The sequence below is a fragment of the Typopeltis vanoorti genome, chromosome 2 (assembly GCF_054136105.1).
Source record: "Typopeltis vanoorti isolate ZY-2024b chromosome 2, IOZ_Tvanoo_1.0, whole genome shotgun sequence".
NCBI lineage: Eukaryota > Metazoa > Arthropoda > Arachnida > Uropygi > Thelyphonidae > Typopeltis > Typopeltis vanoorti.
Window position 1 is genome coordinate 30,404,098 of NC_143550.1, and position 20,705 is coordinate 30,424,802.

The window sequence follows — 20,705 nt, forward strand, 5'->3', positions numbered from 1 at the left end:
CCGATGACTGCCTCCCCTTTCTAGATCTGAACTTACCAGATGTTCTGAAAGTATTAAAATCTCAATTTTTAGAAAACCTACTCATATACTGAGAGATACCTTCATGATTCTTCCCATCACTACCCTCCGCAAAAATTTGGTATTATTTCCACCTTAGCATACCGGACCAAATCTTTACTAACAGAAGAAACAGAAATTGAAAATGAACTCATTTTTCTTAAAAAGACTTTTATCAATAATGGTTTCTCTCCTAATAAGATTGAAAAATTTCTTTCTCTCCGTCACTCAACTGCTTCTGAAGATCCCTCTTCCGCCAGAGCCTTTATTTCTTTGTCTTATATCAGCTCTCTTTCACCAAAACTAGCTAAAATTCTCAAGAAATTTAACTTCAGAACTTGCTTCACTACGCTTCCAAAACTTCGCTCCATACTTAGTAAACCTAAAGAGAAACATCTTCCAACTCAGTTTGCAGGAGTCTACAAGATCTTATGTGATTGTGGAAAGCCATACTACGGCCAAACTGCTAAATCCATCCTTCTTCTTCTGGAAGAACACTGTGAAGATATTTCCTACAACAGGACTAGAGCCAGCGCTCTCTCTAGCCACGTTCTTTTCTCCGTTAACTCAGATGAAGGCCGCCAACACATTGTGGACTGGACACAAACTTCTAATATCCATGTGTGTTATGATGAACTTGAAAGATTGTCGAGTCCAGAGAAATTGCCTTAGATTTCTTCCCATATCAATAACTCCCTAAGTTTCAATCTGTATGACGCACACATTGCCTCTGTTCAATACTGGCGTATAAACACTGGAGACAGCAAGTAGTCAACTTTTTTTTGGAACTCAAGCTCGCATAACTATTTTCAAAATGTACGACTGTTTTTTTGGACTAGTACTGTTAATGCAATTTTTAAGGCTCTGTTATTTTTTGTATATTTCTTTGATTGTGATACCTGAAGAAGTTGATCCATTCAACGAAACTAGTAAACTAGTAGTATCTTTTTAAATAACCCATGTCATCTCTTTATCTTTCGGTATCAGTCATTTAAAATAATTTATATTTTCTACAGAGTAAAAATGACTGTTCAGAATATATATATAACTAAACGAAACACACGTTTTAACCACAGTGAAAATTATTTAATTGTAAATATTTCATCCTAAGTATCTTAGGACATCATCAGTACAGTAATATGGGTAAGGTATGGGAATCATATGGACTTATCTGGTTTGATGTGTGGGAAAGTGACTGATAATTTTTTTGAGTTGTTTTAGGATTATATCCATTTAGGATGGCTGTATTTTTGATTACTTCTAATTCTTGGTCTAGAGATTCTTCAGAGGAGCAGAATTTGTGTGCTCTGGAAACTAATGATTTAATAATGCCAGATTTCTGAGATGGATGATGAGCGGAAGAATTGTGAATGTAGCGACCTGAAAAAGTAGGTTTGCGAAAGACAGAAGTGGCGATGGAACCGTCTTCTTTCCAGAGCACACAAATTCTGCTCCTCTGAAGAATCTCTAAACCAAGAATTAGAAGTAATCAAAAATACAGCCATCCTAAATGGATATAATCCTAAAACAACTCAAAAAATCATCAGTCACTTTCCCATACATCAAACCAGACAAGAAGAAGGCCATAGGATTCCCATACCCAATGTCAAAGGCATCTCCGAACGTCTTTCTAAAATTATGAAGAAATACAATTTTGCCACTGCTTACAAACCTATCAACCAAATTTACAACTTATTACCTTCTCCCAAGGACAAACTATCACCTTTGATGTTGCCTGGCGTTTATGAGATTCCATGCTCATGCAAATTGTCTTATTTTGGACAGACAGGTAGGTCTGTTCAGAAACGGATCTCGGAACATCAAGACCACATTCATCTTTTTAAACCGCAGAAATCTGTCCTCTCTTAACACGGAATTGAAAATCCAAGCTATAGGATCCACTGGGGAAAGTCTAAACTTTTACACAGATCTTTATATAAACGTTCATGTTTGTATAAAGAAAGTTCTGAAGCCCTACTACACAGACCAAATTTAAACCACAACGACGTTCTTACTGTTCCTAAAGTATGGGAAATTGTCATACAAAATTGTGTAAAATAATTTTTTCTATTTTTTTTTATTTTATTTCTGTAACACGTTACGCACGTTTAATGAGATTCTATTGTAATCATGCGCCCTAACTGTATGTTATTCCTATTATTGTTTAAACTACTGTACTGATGATATCCTAAGATACTTAGGATGAAATATTTACAATTAAATAATTTTCACTGTGGTAAATACGTATGTTTCTTTTAGTTATGATCTCACCGCAGGTTTCGTTATTTAAAAAAAAACAATAATAAAAAATAAAAAATAAATAAAATATATATATATATATATAAAGATATAATTTTTATACAGGGGTTCTCCGAGAAGACCTGAAAATTATTTCAAGTATTCCTCCAGGATAATAATATTCAGAAAGGCTCATTTAGACTAATGGAAACCTACTCCTCTTGTGAAGGCTTCCCAACTCGTTAATGATGAATCCAACATCTGTTCAATCACTGATCAACTCATATCATTATCGAATTTAATTATCTATTTAGCAGTGGTTTGGGAAACGTGGGATGTTCGTTCTTATACTTCCTCAAAAAACTGCAGTGGACTCTCTATTGTTATCCAAAGACTGACTGGTTCTGGCACCTTAGTCAATTAGGCTGAAGATAAGAAGTCCTTTGCTAACTCTGTAATTCCAAAAATCATACATTTGGGTTTCGTTTTTGAGATGGGAGTCACTTCGCTTAGTTTTCACTTTCTAAAAGACAAATAAATTGAAGGTTTTGCGAAGAAATGATTATTACTGATGTGACTAGATCAGTGACTGAATTGATGTCTGATTCATCATTAAGGAGTAGGGAAGTTTTTTGTTTCTTGTGTTAAAAAAGAAAATGGGCATGTCTTCAGCGTTTCGTTCAAAAACATAAATATTAACAAAATATAGTTAATTTCGTTTTTATTTTATTTGATATTTAATATTAAAATAGTATTTCTAAAATATCCTAAATTTACTTGTTTGGTATAGATAGTAATGAATGATATAGTACAAACTATATATTCATTTTAATTTATTATTATAATTTAGGATAAAGTTTCTGTTTTTATTTTTGAAGTTTTAGTGTTTCTAACACATAGTTTGTTGCACACACGAACTTACATCCACACTAAACAATCAAATATTCCCAGCAGCAGGTTCCTGGTGGATGTTGTGAAATACTTTTTTTAGCATTTGTTGTTTTACTAATATACGAGTAATTTATTTCAATTTCTTACTTTATTATAATTAAAAAATATCTAATTATGATTTCTATTATTTTAATTTGCAATTTAAAATTCATTTTTTTTAGTCTGATTTCTTGCTAGGAGAACAACTGCTTCTTTATCTCATATTTTCCACACTAGTATTAATAATATGTAGCTTTACCTAAAGGATCATTGCAACTACGGAGTTCAGCCTTACTAAATTGTTGAGTTTTTTAGAATTGGGGTTGAAACAGCTACAGCTAAGAGGCCATTGCATTATGTATGTTAATTGAGTGTATTATTCTAGCCAGTTTGCCTTTTTTTTTGGGGGGGGAGTGAATGATTAAAAAAAAATACTTGAGTTTCTGTGAAACTCTCCTACCTTCATACGAGACTTGCTAACTTGCTTCACTTCCTAGAGAGATTCGAACCTATGGTCTTTGTCCAGTCTTAGAGTCCAGTTTAGTTTCATTTGAAATTCTGATTTTCCCTTGCGTGTTATGCTTGATGGCATGTCAAGGCTAAGAACTTGTCTTTGAAATCCACTTAATGCTTTAATTGTCGAGAGGGGGGTGGTGGATAACCCTATCTGCAAAGTGCATAATGACTGTAAGTTGTATTTTTCTGACCAGTTTGAACTTTCATGTTGATTATCGTATTTTTAACATGTAACACCTATTACTGTATACGTATCTTAATATTTAAATTTCTCCAGATAAATTTCTGGATCTTTGAACTTTCATGTTGATATCGTATTTTTAACATGTAACACCTATTATTGTATAGGTATCTTAATATTTAAATCCACACTAGTGAAACATTTGATATCTTTGTGATGTGTCGCTATCTGTTAACAAATGTTTTAACCATTCATTGGAATTTGAATAAATATGTTCTAAAATATTTGTGATTTTTTTCACCTATTTTGGCATATATTTAACGTATTCTTGTACATTCATTTTATGTTCTCTTACGAAAATAAGCTAAAGAAAGTTTATCTTGCAGCCCTCATTTCAGTACAGATGATACCACTGTAGCAGGATGGAAGTTGATGAAAGTGACGCAAGAAATTGATGGACTTGATTATTTCAATCGTGGCATAAATGACTTTCAGTATGTGAAACTAATGATATGGTTACAAAGGAAGTCAGGAATGTATAAGTTTGTGTGTGTCATTCCTGGGGTATTAACAATGCTGGTAACTCTATTAAGTACGTAACTTATTAAATAATATATTATAAATAAATAACACTGTTACCCTTAATTGGGCGCACTGGGATATTTAGAATCGAATATATTCTAGTTTGCCGAGTATCCCTCGCTGCATGAACATAGTCAACCTATGGATTGAATTTTCGTTTGCTGATTACATATTTTCATTCTATATGTTTTAAGTATATTATGTATATTATTAATCTGATCCATTTTCAGCAAATATATTATGAAGTACAGGATAGGAATGTATGGCTACTAGTAGCATAGACATCGACTTTTAGACTGAAGTACTGGTTTGAACTCATTATGGGGATTAATAGAATAAATACAGACATATAAATAATTAAACAACACGTTTAATCATTCCTATATTTCATGTCAGTTACTGAGACAGCGTCAGGGAAACAGTATTAAAATTGCAAAAACACAGACAAATTTACGCAAACACAGTGGAAAAAGATTGGACTGCAAGCCAAAAATCCGTGAGCGAGGCTCTGGCTGGACGCTGTTGACTTGCCTTAGCTGTGTTGGGCGGGAGGATTAAGAATTAGTTCTCCAAATCTTGGAAGGTTAGCATAATCATATTTATTAAGATTAGGTCGGTTTTTTGAATCTACTTCTGATTCTAAAAAAAGTATTTGAAATTTATATTTTTGATGGTAAAGCATAGTAGTCCCTCCCCCCATTTGATTCTATGCAAATTATCCAAGGCATGGTCAGCAAGCCCTGACTGATGGCGACAGATGTATTTTTTATGTTTATCTAAGCACATGTTAGCAGATCTCCCACTTTGAAAGTAATATGATAAGTTACAGGAACAAGGAACTTTGTAAACACCTGGAACTGATAGAGGAGGTAGAGGATCCTTGGGAGAGGGTTTGAATGCCGTGCAGAGATTGTACTTTTTGATCTGATTAAGATACATTGAGGATGTGTGCTCTGTTTGGCCGCAGGACTCAGGCAGGTTAGATTCCTTCCTCTCAATAGACAGCACCCCAGAATCCAGTTCACTATAGAAAAACAAAATAATAATAGCCTGCCTCTTCTAGGTCACCCTTTCTTTCTCAGTTTACAGAAAACCCACCCACATAGGTAGACACACACAACTTTTTCATCATCAACCATCCTCTTAACAATATGGTGTTATCAAGACCTTTGGAAATAGAGCCACTAATCTCTGTTCTACCGAGGCTGGTCTTACTTCTGAACTTTACTTTATTCGCCAGACTTCTCTGTTCAATTGTCACCATGGCAAAAAGGTGAACAAATTAATTGCACCTCCTCCTCTCATTCCTCTGAACATGTGGATTATAGTAATGTTATTATTGTTCCTTATATCCAGAACTCTAAAAATGTACAATCTCTGCAAACCCTATGTAAAGCTGGCTATCTTCATTCGCTCTCCCAAGGATCCTCTATCACCTCTTTCAGTTCCAGGCGTTTACAAAGTTCCTTGTTCCTGCAACTTATATTATTGTCAAATTGGGAGATCTACTAACATTTGCCTAGATGAATATAAAAAATACATCTGTTGCCATTTGTCACGGTTTGCTGACCATGCCTTGTTACTTTGCATAGAATGAAATGAAAAAAAAAAAAAAAAACTACTATTCTTCACCACAAAAAATACAAATTTCAAAGTCTTTTTCTAGAATCATCAGCAGCAAAATAAAAAGCAACAACACCTAATCTTAATAAATGTGGTTGTATTAAACTTCCCAAGATTTTGGAAATTAATTCTCTGACCTCCCGCCCAACACAGCTGAGATTAGTCAACAGCGCCCATACGGGGTACCCCTCGTGGCACTTTAGCCTTTCAGTCTAATCTTTTCAACATTGTGTTTGTGCAATCTTAATATTTTTCCTGACGATGTCTCAGTGACTGAGAAGAAATATAGTAACGATTAAAGGTGTTGTTTAATTATTCATATGTGCTGTATTTATTCCATTAAATCCCATAATCAGCATAGGCATCATAACAATAAAAAAAATCAATATTACGTTTTTGCTACATTAGAATCCAACTAATTCGAAAGTAGAGTGATAAACTTTATGACAAGTGTTCGCTTTAGCAGGTAGTTGTACCTCCCCTACCCCGATTTGAAACATTAGACCACCAGAATGTTAATGTCACCAACTTCATCAAATTCCTTACATGCACAAAATATTAGAACAGTACTACATGAAAGGGTTACATTATTAATAACTGCCTATATTGACAATTTTCTTCCACATTAGTCTGTTTATGACTCAAATCTAAAGCACTTATATCTGCTCAGTTCCATACGATTGCGATGTTTCTCTGGACTTTTTCCTGGCATCAAACACATTTTGGTGACCTTTCCTTTTCCGTTTAAGTTCCCATACTACCCGTGATTAGCCCTATTCGCACACATTCCAGAATACTAACAATGTCAAGTTCCTTTCTATGTTACTTCAGATTCATAAGTTAAAACTTATGAATCTGAAGCGAATATGTTAATAATAAAACTCGATGATTTCGATCCGAGTTTCGTACCCGGCTATAAAAACATAAAGGCATTTACCATCCCCCTTTCTATTAACATATTCGCCGGTAAAATAGCCTTTCGGCTTATTAAATTAGTAATTAACAATAAATATAGGAGTACACCACTTCGGCAATTCGATAGTAGAGGTATGTAAGTTCGTGTTCACTTAAAACCTTGATATTCCAGGTCTACCTACTCACTGATGAGACCTCAAAAAAGGTTGAAACCGGTTTGGGTAGTGACCTCTTTTCATAATGTAAAACAATATATATATATACATCTCTTAGGAGCTGAGTTTTACATTATGAGAGAATATTAAAGTTAGTGACGGATCTTGCTCCACCTTTGCATGGAGTTGCCCTGGTGTTGTACTACCCAAGTGATCATTTACACTTGGGCTCGCCGATAGTTTTTTCGGCATGAAACTCGATGGATTTCGATCCGAGTTTCGTACCCGGCTATAAAAACAAAGGGATTTACCATCCACCTTTCTATTAGTTTTCATATAACATTCCTATATTATTATTAAGAATGACCTCCAGGTAGTCAAAGACTCATCGAGGGAGGTCACATACTACTCGCACCAGCTGCCATATCTGTTCTTGAATTCATTCACACTACTTGCACACACACACATAACACCCAATGGCAATCCACTGCGATTCCAATAATGTACCATGCTATGAGAAAAAAATCATCTCCCACCCCGCTTCTTGACGGCATTCATTTTCAATTTCCAAGGATGTTCTCTCTCTTTCCCACCCTCCATAAAATGAAAAATTCCAGATGAAGTTTGTAAGTCTCAATCATATCACTCGCTCCTCCCTCCACACACACACACATTCCACTGTTTGCTAGTGTCTGCAATCCACAAATTCTCGCTAGTCCTTCACATTCAGTATTCCACAATTCTGATATCGTTTTAAACACTCTCCTTTTGCACTTTCTCCACTCTATTAGAATCACCATGGAAATCAGACCTGTGAGATCTTATCAAAGCCTGGTAAACAGGCAAAATAACTTCCTTATCTCTACATTATTATTATTATTAGACACTTCCAGGGAGTCCAAAGACTCATCGAGGGAGGACACCTGCTCTACAACTCTGTCTCCACCACTCAATCCACCAACGGACCGCAACTACACCAACGCCATCTACCACCGACCACCACCACTTCCACAAACAATCACAAACATCCATGCCCACGGCGGGATTCGAACCCGCAGCCTTTTGGCTGAAGAGCAGATACGCTAAGCACTCTGCCAACTAGACCGGCTATAAGAAAGTTCGCTCCATCCTTGCAATTATTATCTGAGTTGATAGTCTTTTTTTTTTTTTTTGTGCTATATGGTCCTCGAATTTCAACTTCCTATGTACTAAACTCGAAGTTCCCTAGCCTAACCAGTTTCTTCTAGCATAATCCCACGAATATAATGTGACATAGGACATCTGATCACACCCAAGTGCATGACTCGACGTTTACTAACATTAAACAGTCATTATCACACGCCCATAATTCTAGAAGTACTTCATTCTTGATTATTCTGCCTATCTTTGCATCATTTACAAATAGATGTATATCGCCTGTCCAGTCCTTTCCAATGTCATTAATATATATATATATATATATATATATATATATATATATTGAATAACAATGGACCAATGACTTATCTGATCCTGGCAATCTCTATTTGGTTTGAATCCAGCTTGGTCTTCGCAAAATTTTCTTTCACAATTCTTAGTCTCTCTCTCTTCTCGAAGATCGTTGCGTAATGTTACCTGAAATACTCGCTAGGGAAATCCACCGCAATTCGCAGATTTCGTTTTATTTCTCTTATTTTAAGAAATAGTTACATAAACTCAAATCATATGGAATTCGACCTTCTGACTGGGCCGGCTATAAGAAAGTTCATAATTATGCAGTGCAGCCACTGCAAAACATTTATACCTGCATCATATTATTATTATTATTAGGCCTCCACAGAATCAAAATTCGAGCATTTATGGTTGAATATCATACATTCCAGCTTTCTTTTGGCATTTAAAAGTATTTCTGATAGCATTTCTACCTCAAGTACTGATATGTACTCCAGATTGTAATTTCTGTTGAACATATTCTACTACTGTTCTGTCACTTCTTTGCTCATTTAACAATATTTCAAAGAAATTACTCCAGACATCCAGATATCTTTATATTCAGTTTTCATGTCACTTTTATAGCCACTGAATCCTTTGACAATATTTACTATCTTCTTGATATTTTTAACTTCTTTCTCTCAGAGCACATCCTGACTTACTTGCTGGAAATGTTCGATATAGTCATTCCCCCCCCCCCCCCCCATGCTTGCTTTTTACCTTCCAGAGTCCATGATATCTCATTCCTAATTTGTTCATGCTTATAATTTTGAAGCACAATTTTTTTTTTTTTTTTTTTAAATTTTCAAATATTGTTAGGCTTCGACTTACGACGGCCATAATATGTTTACTGAATCAAGGATTACGTCCAATCTAGGACCAGGACTACGGATAATATTGGTGCCTTCATATTGGTTACTCTCAGGCGTTACTGAGAGTAAGAAAACTTCCCCAGACTTTAGGAAGAGACACAATATATTGCAAAGAATGCAGATGGAGTATAAAGTCAGACAACAGTAGAATGCATGAATTGTCAAAATGAGATTGTCGAAGTGCCTCGATAAGTAGAGTATTCAATTTACAGCAATACAGCTCTCTCAATTGTTTCATACTATTTATAATGGTGTCCAGTAGATTAGTTGGCATTAACTATTGCTTGCAAAACTCTCCTGCCCTTCAAGATTTTGAGAAGGGAGATTAAGAGCAACATGTCTATTTAGAGCATCCCAGACATGCTCAATAAGGATTAACATCAGGAGACTCCTGGCTGGCTAGTCCATACAAATGATGATCTTCTTGAAGATATTGATCCACGAGCTTCACTCGAATGATCCTATCCCCCCATACAGGATAGACCTGCATAGGGCTGGATGACACATATGATTTCAGCGCTTTGTCTTTTGCAGCATTCATAGTTCCACTTGGAAGCACATACAGTTAGTGTCCACCGAATGAGATGCTTCCCTAACCATTACACTGCATCCACCATGTGACCTTTTCATGGATATTAGAGCAATGATAACGTGGCCTGATACGTTTTGGATCAGAGCATGCTTGGTATAGCTTTGTAGAGCAAATCAGTCCACATCTGCAAACAATACTGACTCCCATTGATCTTAGGTCCAGTTGATGTGGAGCCTGGTGTATTATTTCAAAGATTCGCTCCTGTATGGGAGAATAGGGGCATACAGGTCACCTTCGCGAAGCCTTCTTCGCACAGTGGAAGTAGATACGAATGTTCCTGTAGTCAATGCGAGGTCAGATCGCAGTTGCTTCGGGGTAGCACTCCTGTTATGGTGAGCAGATAAACGGAGATATCGGTTATTCACAGCAGTTGTAACCCGTGGGTTTCCTCCTCTGTATCTCCAGGATGCTGTTTGTGACCGCTGGACCTGACCCAAGTCTGTGAACCACGGAACGACCCATATGAAGCAATCTGGATATCTCTGCCTAACTTTGGCTGGCCCTCTAATCTTACGATGGTTCGCCACCTGTATTTATCTGTTAACCGTATTACAGCCACATCCAAGAATTTTGCTATCACCAAATGTATTGTTGTCACTCCATACACAAAATGGAAAACCATTCCGAAACGCACGCTTTTATGCCACTGCTCATTTGTATATGATAACCGGACTTGGCATCATTTTTACATAATGTACTTGACTTTCATATGTACCTTTTCTTCTCTGCTGAATTATGGAGATTTTTCTCTTTGTTCTTTATTTTATGGAAATCAATGTGCTATTGGACTAACTTACCGAATCTCGGGAGTGCGATGGGCGCAATGCACCCAGGCCCCACGATCGAGTGGGCACAGTCGGTACACATTTGCGGAAACGTATTATATTTCGTTTTTTTTTTTCCTGTGCCAAAATCATTTGCATTAAGAAGTTTTACAATATGTTTATTTCGAATCCTTTAATTTTTACCTTTGAAAAATATTTTAGGGTCCCAAAAGGTTTCTTGCACCCAGGCCCCTTTATAGAGAAGGCCAGCCCTGGTTGTATAGTAGGTGTCCTCCCGCAATGAGTCTTCGGACTCCTTGGAGGTATCACGAATAATAATAATACACCACTTTATGATATGTTTGTCAACCATCCACTAGTCATAGTTAAGAGTTTATATTCAAAGACTATATTCTCCAGTTTATGCAACAGCATTTCCTGTGGTATCCTATCAACTACTTTAGCAAAATTCAACATTATCATAGTGTATCTGTTCCTTTTAACCAACTAAGCTGTAACATTGTTATAAAATATCAGCAAACTGCTAAATGAAACAAATCATATTTTACTGAATGCAAATAGCATGCAGGTGACTGATGCAGAAGAATTGTTCAACTAATGAGTAACTTTTTTACTAAAAGCTGTCAACCTGGTGCATGCAACACTGTTGACAGAGAAACTATGTTTTGCAATGAACAGTATGAGTTATCTAAAAGAAGGTCATGTTTGAGCAACTTGCTCGCATTCTATAATGATGTTACCATTCAGATAGACGAGGGGTATGAATACACGATATTTGGATTTTTGAAAAAGCATTTGACAAAGTTAAAAGAAACATATTATTTAACATATTAAAAGAAAGACAAATATCAAATAATATCTTAAAAGCTGTCACAAGTATATATGAAAATAATCAAATACAAATAAGATTAAATCATGAGCTATCATATACAAGAGAGATAAACCAAGGGGTCCGACAGGGATGTCCCCTCTCAGCAACTCTTTTTAATATCTACTTAAATGAAATAATAATAAAATGGAGTAAAAATTTACATCAAGGAATTAAACTTTCACCTACAGTTAACTTAAACACTCTCCTCTTTGCAGATGACCAAATAATAATTACAAATTCTGAAGATAACTTACAGAAAGCTATTTTAAATCTAAATGAGATATCCAAAGATTATGGTATGATAATATCAACGGAAAAATAAAAAACTATGGCCTTTAAAGGACAAGATCCAGCAAGAACTAAAATAGTATTAGATAACAAGATCTTAGAACAGGTGAATTCATTTAACTACCTAGGATGTATGATCACTTATGAAAATGAAAAAGACATAAACATAAAAATTGCAAAATATTTAAAAATAACAGGAGTAATTAACTCTATATTTAAACCAAACCTAGTTCAAAAATAGACCAGGCTAAAAGTATACAATACATTAGCCCTACCGGTCTTAATGTATGGAAGCGAAATCTGGACAATAAAGCAAAAAGACAAACAAAGATTAACAACAGCAGAAATGAAGTTTATGAGAAAAGCTGCAAAGTATAGCCTATTTGATCACAAAAGAAACGAAGATATTATGAAAGAATTAAACCAAGAACCAGTAATTGAAAAAATTAAAAAATATAAACATAGATGGATGGAACACATTCAAAGAATGAAAACAGAAAGATTACCAAAACAAGCCTTAAAGTACAAGCCATTAGGAAAAAGAAAACCAGGACGTCCTCTTAAACGATTCAACGATGACTTCTAAGGCCGGAACAGGCCATACTAGGCCTAAATCCTTGATACGTATGATGATGATGATATTTGGATTTCGCTAAGACTTTTGACAGAAAAAAGCATGAAAGACTGTTGCATAAATTGGAGAATATGGGATTGTATTATAAAATATTATTATTATTATTCCTGATATCTCCAAGGAGTCCGAAGACTCATTGCGGGAGGACACCTACAACTGTCTCAACCAATATTGGCATGAATAAGGGAATGGCTGACTGCCAGCTATCAAAAAGTGGTATATGAGTCTGCAAGATTTAGTAACCAGTGTATGCCACAAAGACCAGACCTTAGTCCATTGTTATTCACTTTGAACATGAATGACATCGGGAAGGATTTAACATGCAATATACTGGTATATGCTGATGATGATGCAGAGATATGAAGAGTAATCAGGAGTGCTGCTGATATGTAGTACTTCCAGTATGATTTGAATAGGCTGAAATTGTGGTCATGTAAAAATAACAATCAGTTCAATGTTAGCAAATGTAAAGTCATGTACTTTGGCATTATGATTAGATATCTAATGTATGCTAGAATAAACTGATCAGGCTGGTGATTTTGGAGTTTTAGTAGATAGGAAGTTAAAGTTCAAGGAACGTATAGCAAAGATTGTAAATACAACTCAGGGATTAATTGCCATTCTAAAATGAACCTTGCCATGTAAAGATAAGGAAGTCATTTTGCCTCTTTACAAAGTATTGATAAGACTTCACTTGAACTATTGCTTGCAGATCTGGTCTCCTAGTGATTCTGATACAGTGGAGAGAGTTCAAAGGATAGTGTGAATTGTGGAATACTATTATGAAGACAGATTGAGAATTTGTAGACGGCAGACAGTAGCAAAAACAGAAAGAGAGATGTTATGATTGAGACTTACAAAGTTCTGAAAGGGTTAAACAGGATCCCAATAGATGGAATTTTAACATTTTATGGAGTGCAGGAAAGATCATGAAGGTATCCCTGGAAGATGAGAATGCCTTCAAGAAGGGATGAAATCTAAACATTTTCTCATACACTGGTGCATTATTGGAATGGATTGCCATTGGATGTTGTGTGTGTGCAAGTAGCGTAAATGACTTCAAGAACAGATATGACAGCTGTTGTGGATAATATAGCCCTCGATGAGTCCTTGTCTTCCTGGGGTATCTCTTAATAATAGTCATAATTATATTTACCCACAACACATGATGTAGGACCAGAGTATGAAAAGTAATGTTTCACTTATCTCATGTATCTGGTGTCATGATACAGCTTTGATAAGTAAAAAAAATGTCACTTCATAATGCTTATTTTACAGGAAATTACAGGTTTTAATGTTTTATGACACATTAACCTTGTTCTTTTTTTTAAGACAAAGAAAAAACAGCAAGAAATTCTTGATTTTTTCCTGAATTTTAGTGTCACACCATGCAACACTTGTTTTTTCTTTGATGAGATGTGGGGGGGGGGGTTGATTTATTTGGAATCTCAATGTATGAAAGTTTATAAACTTCAAGTACATGATTGAGCTAAAGAGTTTTTAAAAAAAATTATTACTTTTTTATTTTTTTTTAAATTTATGTTACATAATCCAAATATTCTGCACTAGAGATCAAACATGGAACTTTTTTTCAAGCCATTTCAAGCTTCCAATAAGTTCAGGGGTGGGGCATCACACAGGCTGATGAAATTCATACTCCATCAAAAGACAATTGCAAACATCCATGCCAATGCCAGGATTTGAATCTGCACTTGATGGAAAGTGGTTAGATTAACCATTCAGCCAACCAAGCCATCTTATATATGCAAAGTCAGGCAGCTTATTATTTTACTGGTAATTTGTTATAAGTAATGTAATTGAAGACCTTGGGAAACTATGACAGAATTAGAAGGAAAGTCTAGGGGTAAATTGCTACGACAGTTAAGTCATCGCATGAGCTAACTGCAGTTGAAGAGCATACCATCTTGTAGGAATGAGGAGGTTATTTTTCTATTTTGTCAGGCTCTGATAATGACTAACGATTACTTGTGTCAGATATGGTCACCAGGAAAAAAAAAAAGGCAACTGAAAAAGATTCAAAAGAGAGTAACAAATATCTGGCTTATGGAATTCCATATGTAAAGATAGATGAGGAAATGTGATCTTCAAAGTTTGAGATTGAAAACAAGAATTATAACAGAAACACAAATAGGACAAAAGGATTTGCAGCTCGTGGCAGAAGAGGGGGGGGGGGGCTGAGACCTTGGCATCGTTCCCAGAAGCTAAGTAAATGCATGGTCATGGAACATAATGTTCAGTTCCTTCTCATGTTCTCATGGTATGTGGCCGGTGGTGGTTGTTGTAGTGCATTTTTGGTGAATTTTTCCCTTTATATCCTGGAGGAGCCTGTGTAATAATAACAATATTTGAAAATTTGAAAGTAAAGACTATGTATTTCCTTTCCTTTCAAAGGAAAGGAAGGACTATGTATTTATAATTGTTTTGAACAGTGACAATGTGACATGGGTTAATCTCTCAAAATCTGATCTTCTCTTTAGAGGTGAATATTATTGATTTGCTACTTTCATTCTAGTGTCCTTCGAAATGTGAAGCATTAAATTCAATTACCATCTGGAAGAACTAGAGCCTCCATAGCTCAGTCAGAAGCCCTTTGGTCGGAAAGACCTGGGTTCGATTCACGTCAGTGACGTGAATCGAATCCAGGTTTCTTTTGGCTAAAGGTGAGTTAGCCGGTCTCATACAGAGGTAGGGAGTTTTTTCACCTGTAAACTTGGGTTTTTCGTCCCTCAGAAATGGCAAACCAGCCCATGAACACATGCTTCTACAGACATAGGACACCTCCAGGAATAAGTATTAACCAACCTATTGCATAGGATTTCGCAATATGTTGGTTACTCCGTAAACAACACTGTAAAATGTGTAGGTCTACGCATGAGCTCAATTAGGATAGGATGGAAGAACTAATGTCCTTTGAGAGAGAGAAAAAAACTCTTTCAGAAAATACCTGAATACCTCCACAGACTACATCATTCAACTAATTTTGACAGCTGCTCCATATGGAGTATAGCTATTTTTTACAATGCTTAAGGTTACCTTAGAATTTCAGTGCAGCGGAATTAAAATGAAGGGAAGTGTAACTTCTGTAGATATCTCTGCACATCGCATATTCATCATATTACAGCAAAATTTTGAATATAGTCACTCTTTACATTGCTTAAAGTACCCTGAGAATTTTGGTGCAGTCAAAAGAAAATAGGATGATTAGAAAGTAAAAATTAGAATGTCGGAGAAGTCTGCTAGTTTAGAGTAATTCTGCTTGAGTAAAATGCCAAAGTAGCCTACTGTTTTAATCTAGAGTAAAATACTATTTGTTTGTTGTAGTCACATGCTGCAGTAATCTAGATTAATTCCTATACAGCTTACATTGTTCATCTGATTTTGCCAGTTATTTGTGAACTCATTTACCAACTGTTTCTAAAAAATATGGCATATCCTGAAAAAATATGTATTAAAAAAAGTTGGCTGCAATACAGAAGCAGCTACTTTGTTGACAATATTGTTGAGAATGTGAGTTCTATCCAAAAGTCCAGGCAGTGACAATATCATTATTAAATATAATGTTAGCTGCTTCTAAACTGCACCCGGCAACCTACTATCGGAGGAAATGTCTTTATATATATATATATATAGCTTTTTTTAAGAAGTTGATGCATTTCATATTTGCTTATGGTGATTTCAATTTACACATATTCCTGTGTGACAAGATAAAAAATGTTGGAACCATAATTATTCACAAAAACTTACATTAGTCACTTTCTCAGAAAATCACAATGCACAACGTTGAGATCCAATGTCAGTAGGATTTTTTTTTTTTTAATTTAAACATATCAATTCAACAGAATAAATGAGCCTTTGTAACTCAGTCAGAATACACAAAGCCCTGGGTTCGATTCCTGTCTATGACGTAAGAAATTTTTATCTGGTCTGTTTCGACTAAAGGTGAGTTAGCCTGTCTCATATGGAGGTAGAGGATTTTTTCACCCAGAAACTTGGGTTTTTCAACCCTCAGAACAGGCAAACCAACCCATAAACACACAGAGATCTACAGTCATAAAATACATACTTAATCCCTCACTAGGAGGGCTCAACCAGTCCTAAGGGACAGTGGAGGAACCCCATATGAATAAAAAAACAGAATAAATAGTATCAAAAAGTACCACAAGTCCAGTCCAAAGAAGTTTTGTGATCAGATAACATATGTACTTTAGTCTAAATAAGTAATACACAGGGTGTTCGGGATAAATTTGACAGTTTCGTAAGGAAAAAGAAAATCTTCTTTGTATCTATTAAATTTAATGAATTGACAAAAAAACATTACAGGCAGAGTTAATTACAATACTATCAACAAGATTTACTCAAAATAACCACCATTAGCATCGATCACAGCTTCAATTCTGCTTCGGAACCTCGAACAAGCTGATGCTACAGTCTCCCTGGGAAGGGCCGCAAAAACTGTTTTAATTTTATCCATTAACTGGGCTTTTGTATTACTGGAAGTGCGATTGGTGTCTTTTTCAACTGCGCCCCATACAAAATAATCCATGGGGTTAAGGTCTGGGGAGTTTGGAGGCCAAACATTTGGACTGGTGAAGTCGTAGAAATTTTCAGACAACCATTTTTGACTTTTCCCAGAGGTGTGGCAAGGGGCCGAATCCTGCTGCCATACATACGGCCTACCATTGGCTACCCTTGTTATCCAGGGCTTGACTACAGTTAGCAACTCCACGAACAAAGCCCGAATTCCAATGCCAGGGTTCTTCAACACCTGTTCCTGCAGATTTGCGAGGAATTCTGCTGTACGAACGCAATCAGATCGTCTGCTAGGGATCTTTCTTCTTGCTACATCCTCGTAGTCACCATTGCAAGTCTCTAGTTCATGCCTGATTGTTTTTACTGTATTCAGGGAGCATTGGGCAGCAGTCGTAATATCCTTATTTTGATGGCGGGCACGAATCATCATGATACAAGTTATTCTCTTCCATGATTCAGGTGGGTTCCAGCTATCCATCCTTTCTGACATCTTGTATATGAATGAAGAAGGGTCCAAACTTTTAAATGAAGAGAAGTGTGTGTTAATACATGTAACTTACGGAAAAATATAATTAATTATAAATATGTCAAATTTATCCCGAACACCCTGTATATATATATATATATATATAATTATTATTATTATTTGTAAAGGTTTCTGGATTGAACCTTGGGAAACTTCTCGTTACATAGCTGGTTGTATGAATTTCCTAATGATGGCACTTTTGTTACTTCATTTAAGTACAGCCCTTCCAGCTGGAAATGAAGTTCCATTAATTGGTAAGGTCATTCAATTTCATGAAAATTTATATATACCAGATTTTAACGTGTAATTACAATAAGATGGTGAAAGTTTTTTTACCTTGGTTCTATTGTGCATTAAAGATGCCAAGAAATTATATACTTAGCTTTAATCCTTTACCAAAGAAAGAAAAACAATGTTTTGCACGTGAAATATATTCACATCTGAGCTGCTTGTATGTAGAGGCTAATACCTTCACATTATGTTTTTGGTGGTTTGAAAAGTTCTCAGCCTTGACCATAGATGGCAACACTATTGGCAAGATTTTTTTTTTCCAAGTTGGTACATCTGTCATAAGCATCAATGTGAAATCGCAAGTCATTCTCTCAAGTAGTTTGTTTTATACAGTTATCATCGGTGTTTTGGGATGCTAAAGGCATTTTGCTTATTAATTATCTTGAAAAGGGTAAAACAATAACTGGGGAATATTATTCTGATCTTTTAACCAGACTAGACAAAAACGTTCTTGAGAAAAGACACAGTTTGCAGAAGGAAAAAATCATCCTTCATCAGGACAATGCACCTACCCACAAAGGTGTTTTGGCAATGGGAAAATTAAGAGATCTGCACTATGAATTGTTGGAACATCCATCCTGTTCCCCAGATTTGGCTCCCTCTGACTTCTATCTCTTCCCAAAACTAAAACTCTTCTTCGCTTGTCAGCGTTTTTCTTTGAATCAAGAGGTGATTTGCAGTTGTAGAAGGGTATTTTGCAGATCTTACTGAGAACCACTACAGGGATAGGATAATGGTGCTGGAGCATCACTAGAATAAATGTATTAGTCTTAATGGAAATTATGTTGAAAAATAAAAATAATTTTGCAATTATAAATTCGTTCTTCATTGTTAGACCGAGAACTTTATAGACCACCCTCGTATGTATCTCATAATTGAAAGCACACACCCTTTCGGAAGTGTAAAATGCTAGGCATAATGGGAAGGGTCACTACCCAGACCGGTTCCCACTTGCGAGACCTCGATAAAGGTTGAAACTGGTCTGGGTAGTGACCCTTTACATTATGCATAGCATTTTACACATGCAAAACATTGTTTTGCTTCCTTGGTTAAAGGATTGAAACTAAGTATATAATTTCTTGGAATCTTTAATGTACAATTACAATAAGGTCATTAAATTGCAATATTTATCTGCTTCAGCTCTCTGTAGCCAAATGAGTCTGATTTTCAATAGTGAAACTTCTAACATTTTACGCATCCTTAACACTTTTTTAATAACTGAAATTAATTTAACTGATTCTAGTTTGTAGTGTGCAATCCAAAATATTTCATTCCATAAGGATTTAAATAAGTGTGCTTTTCTGGGAATATTTTATCATGACTTAGTCAGAAATAATACTGCAATTTTAAATTATTGTGACTTAGTTGCTCTTTTGTGGCTGACGTGACTCTCAAAGCATGTAACATTAATTTGAAAATGGAAGTATAGTTTGAATGTCTTAACCTGCATTACATCAAGAAATGATGCAACACAAATTCAGTATGCTAGAGTTCTTACTTGCACTCAGATGTTTTTAAAGTTCTCATTTAATTATGTAGTCTTGTGACAATGTTTCCAGTACCACAATGCAAGCCACCTAGAGGAAAGACAAATATAGGTTTGATTCTAGTTATCAACTAGGCAGTTGTCAATATTTTCTAGGCTTTTTTCAGCCTGTTCCTAAGTTTGATCTCTAGAACAGGTAAGCTGGGTTTTTGTTTTTCAGAAACTCTGGTTTTTAACCCAGATCTCAGACAAACTGATCACAGAACTTGCAAAATTTCAGAAAACAATGAGTGTTAAGGCTTTAGAATCATGAGATTGTAGCAGTTGTCTACTTCATTCTTGACCTAGTGGCTCCAAAATTGTCAACAGCCACAGACTCATCTGAAAAAAAAAACTTTCTTCTACAACTATCTCCAATCCAGAGTAATTTAAAAATATGATGATACACCTTTTTTTTTTTTCTATTTGTATATGGCAAATATAAGATTCCTGTGTTGATTTAACCTAATATCTTCCTCAATCTAGCTTCCACTGAGGAGGCCTTGATTAATATAAATCAAATGCCAGCCTGGTTGGCCGAGTGGTTAGCGTATCTGCTCTCCAGCTAAAGGTTGCGGGTTCGAATCCTGCCGTGGGCATGGATGTTTGTGATTGTCTGTGGAAATACTAGTGGTGGTCGGTGGTAGATGGTGCTAGTGTAGTTGCAGTCAGTTGGTGATTGAATGATGGAGACGGAGTTGTAGAGCAGGTGTCCTCCCTCGATGAGTCCTTGGACTCTCTGGAGGTGTCAAATAATAATAATAAAAAACCTGTCTGGGTAGTCTTCCCATAAAGCATAGCAATATTCATGCCTGAAAGGAAGTGTGCTCTGCATTATGAGATATTAAGGCAACTGAAGGGAAGCAACAGCCTCTCTTATGCAAGTAGTCCAGTCATGTAGATACTACATATACGAATTTTGTTTGTTTATGCATGCATATAGAATTAAAACAAGAATTTCTAGTCTATTAGTGCCATTGATAATGGGCAGTAGATGGTGTTGATGGTAGTTGGGTGGTGGGGGAGACAGTGGGATGTGTGTGGTGGAGTGGAGTGCCTTTCTGCGATGAGTCTTTGGACTCATTGGAAGTGTCACGTAATAA

The 20,705-nt window shown here is 35.8% G+C and overlaps 1 protein-coding gene across 2 annotated transcripts in view; it reads left to right on the forward strand.

Moving 5' to 3' along the window:
- LOC150108905 (neuronal acetylcholine receptor subunit beta-2-like) overlaps nucleotides 1-20,705 on the forward strand; it is a 70,028-nt gene that overhangs the window by 26,373 nt on the left and 22,950 nt on the right. For both annotated transcript variants that reach the window (XM_090410866.1, XM_090410875.1), the window contains 2 exons: nucleotides 4,309-4,514; nucleotides 17,915-18,040. In XM_090410866.1, coding sequence (XP_090266992.1) covers nucleotides 4,309-4,514; nucleotides 17,915-18,040 — 332 coding nt within the window. The remainder of the gene's footprint in view (nucleotides 1-4,308; nucleotides 4,515-17,914; nucleotides 18,041-20,705) is intronic.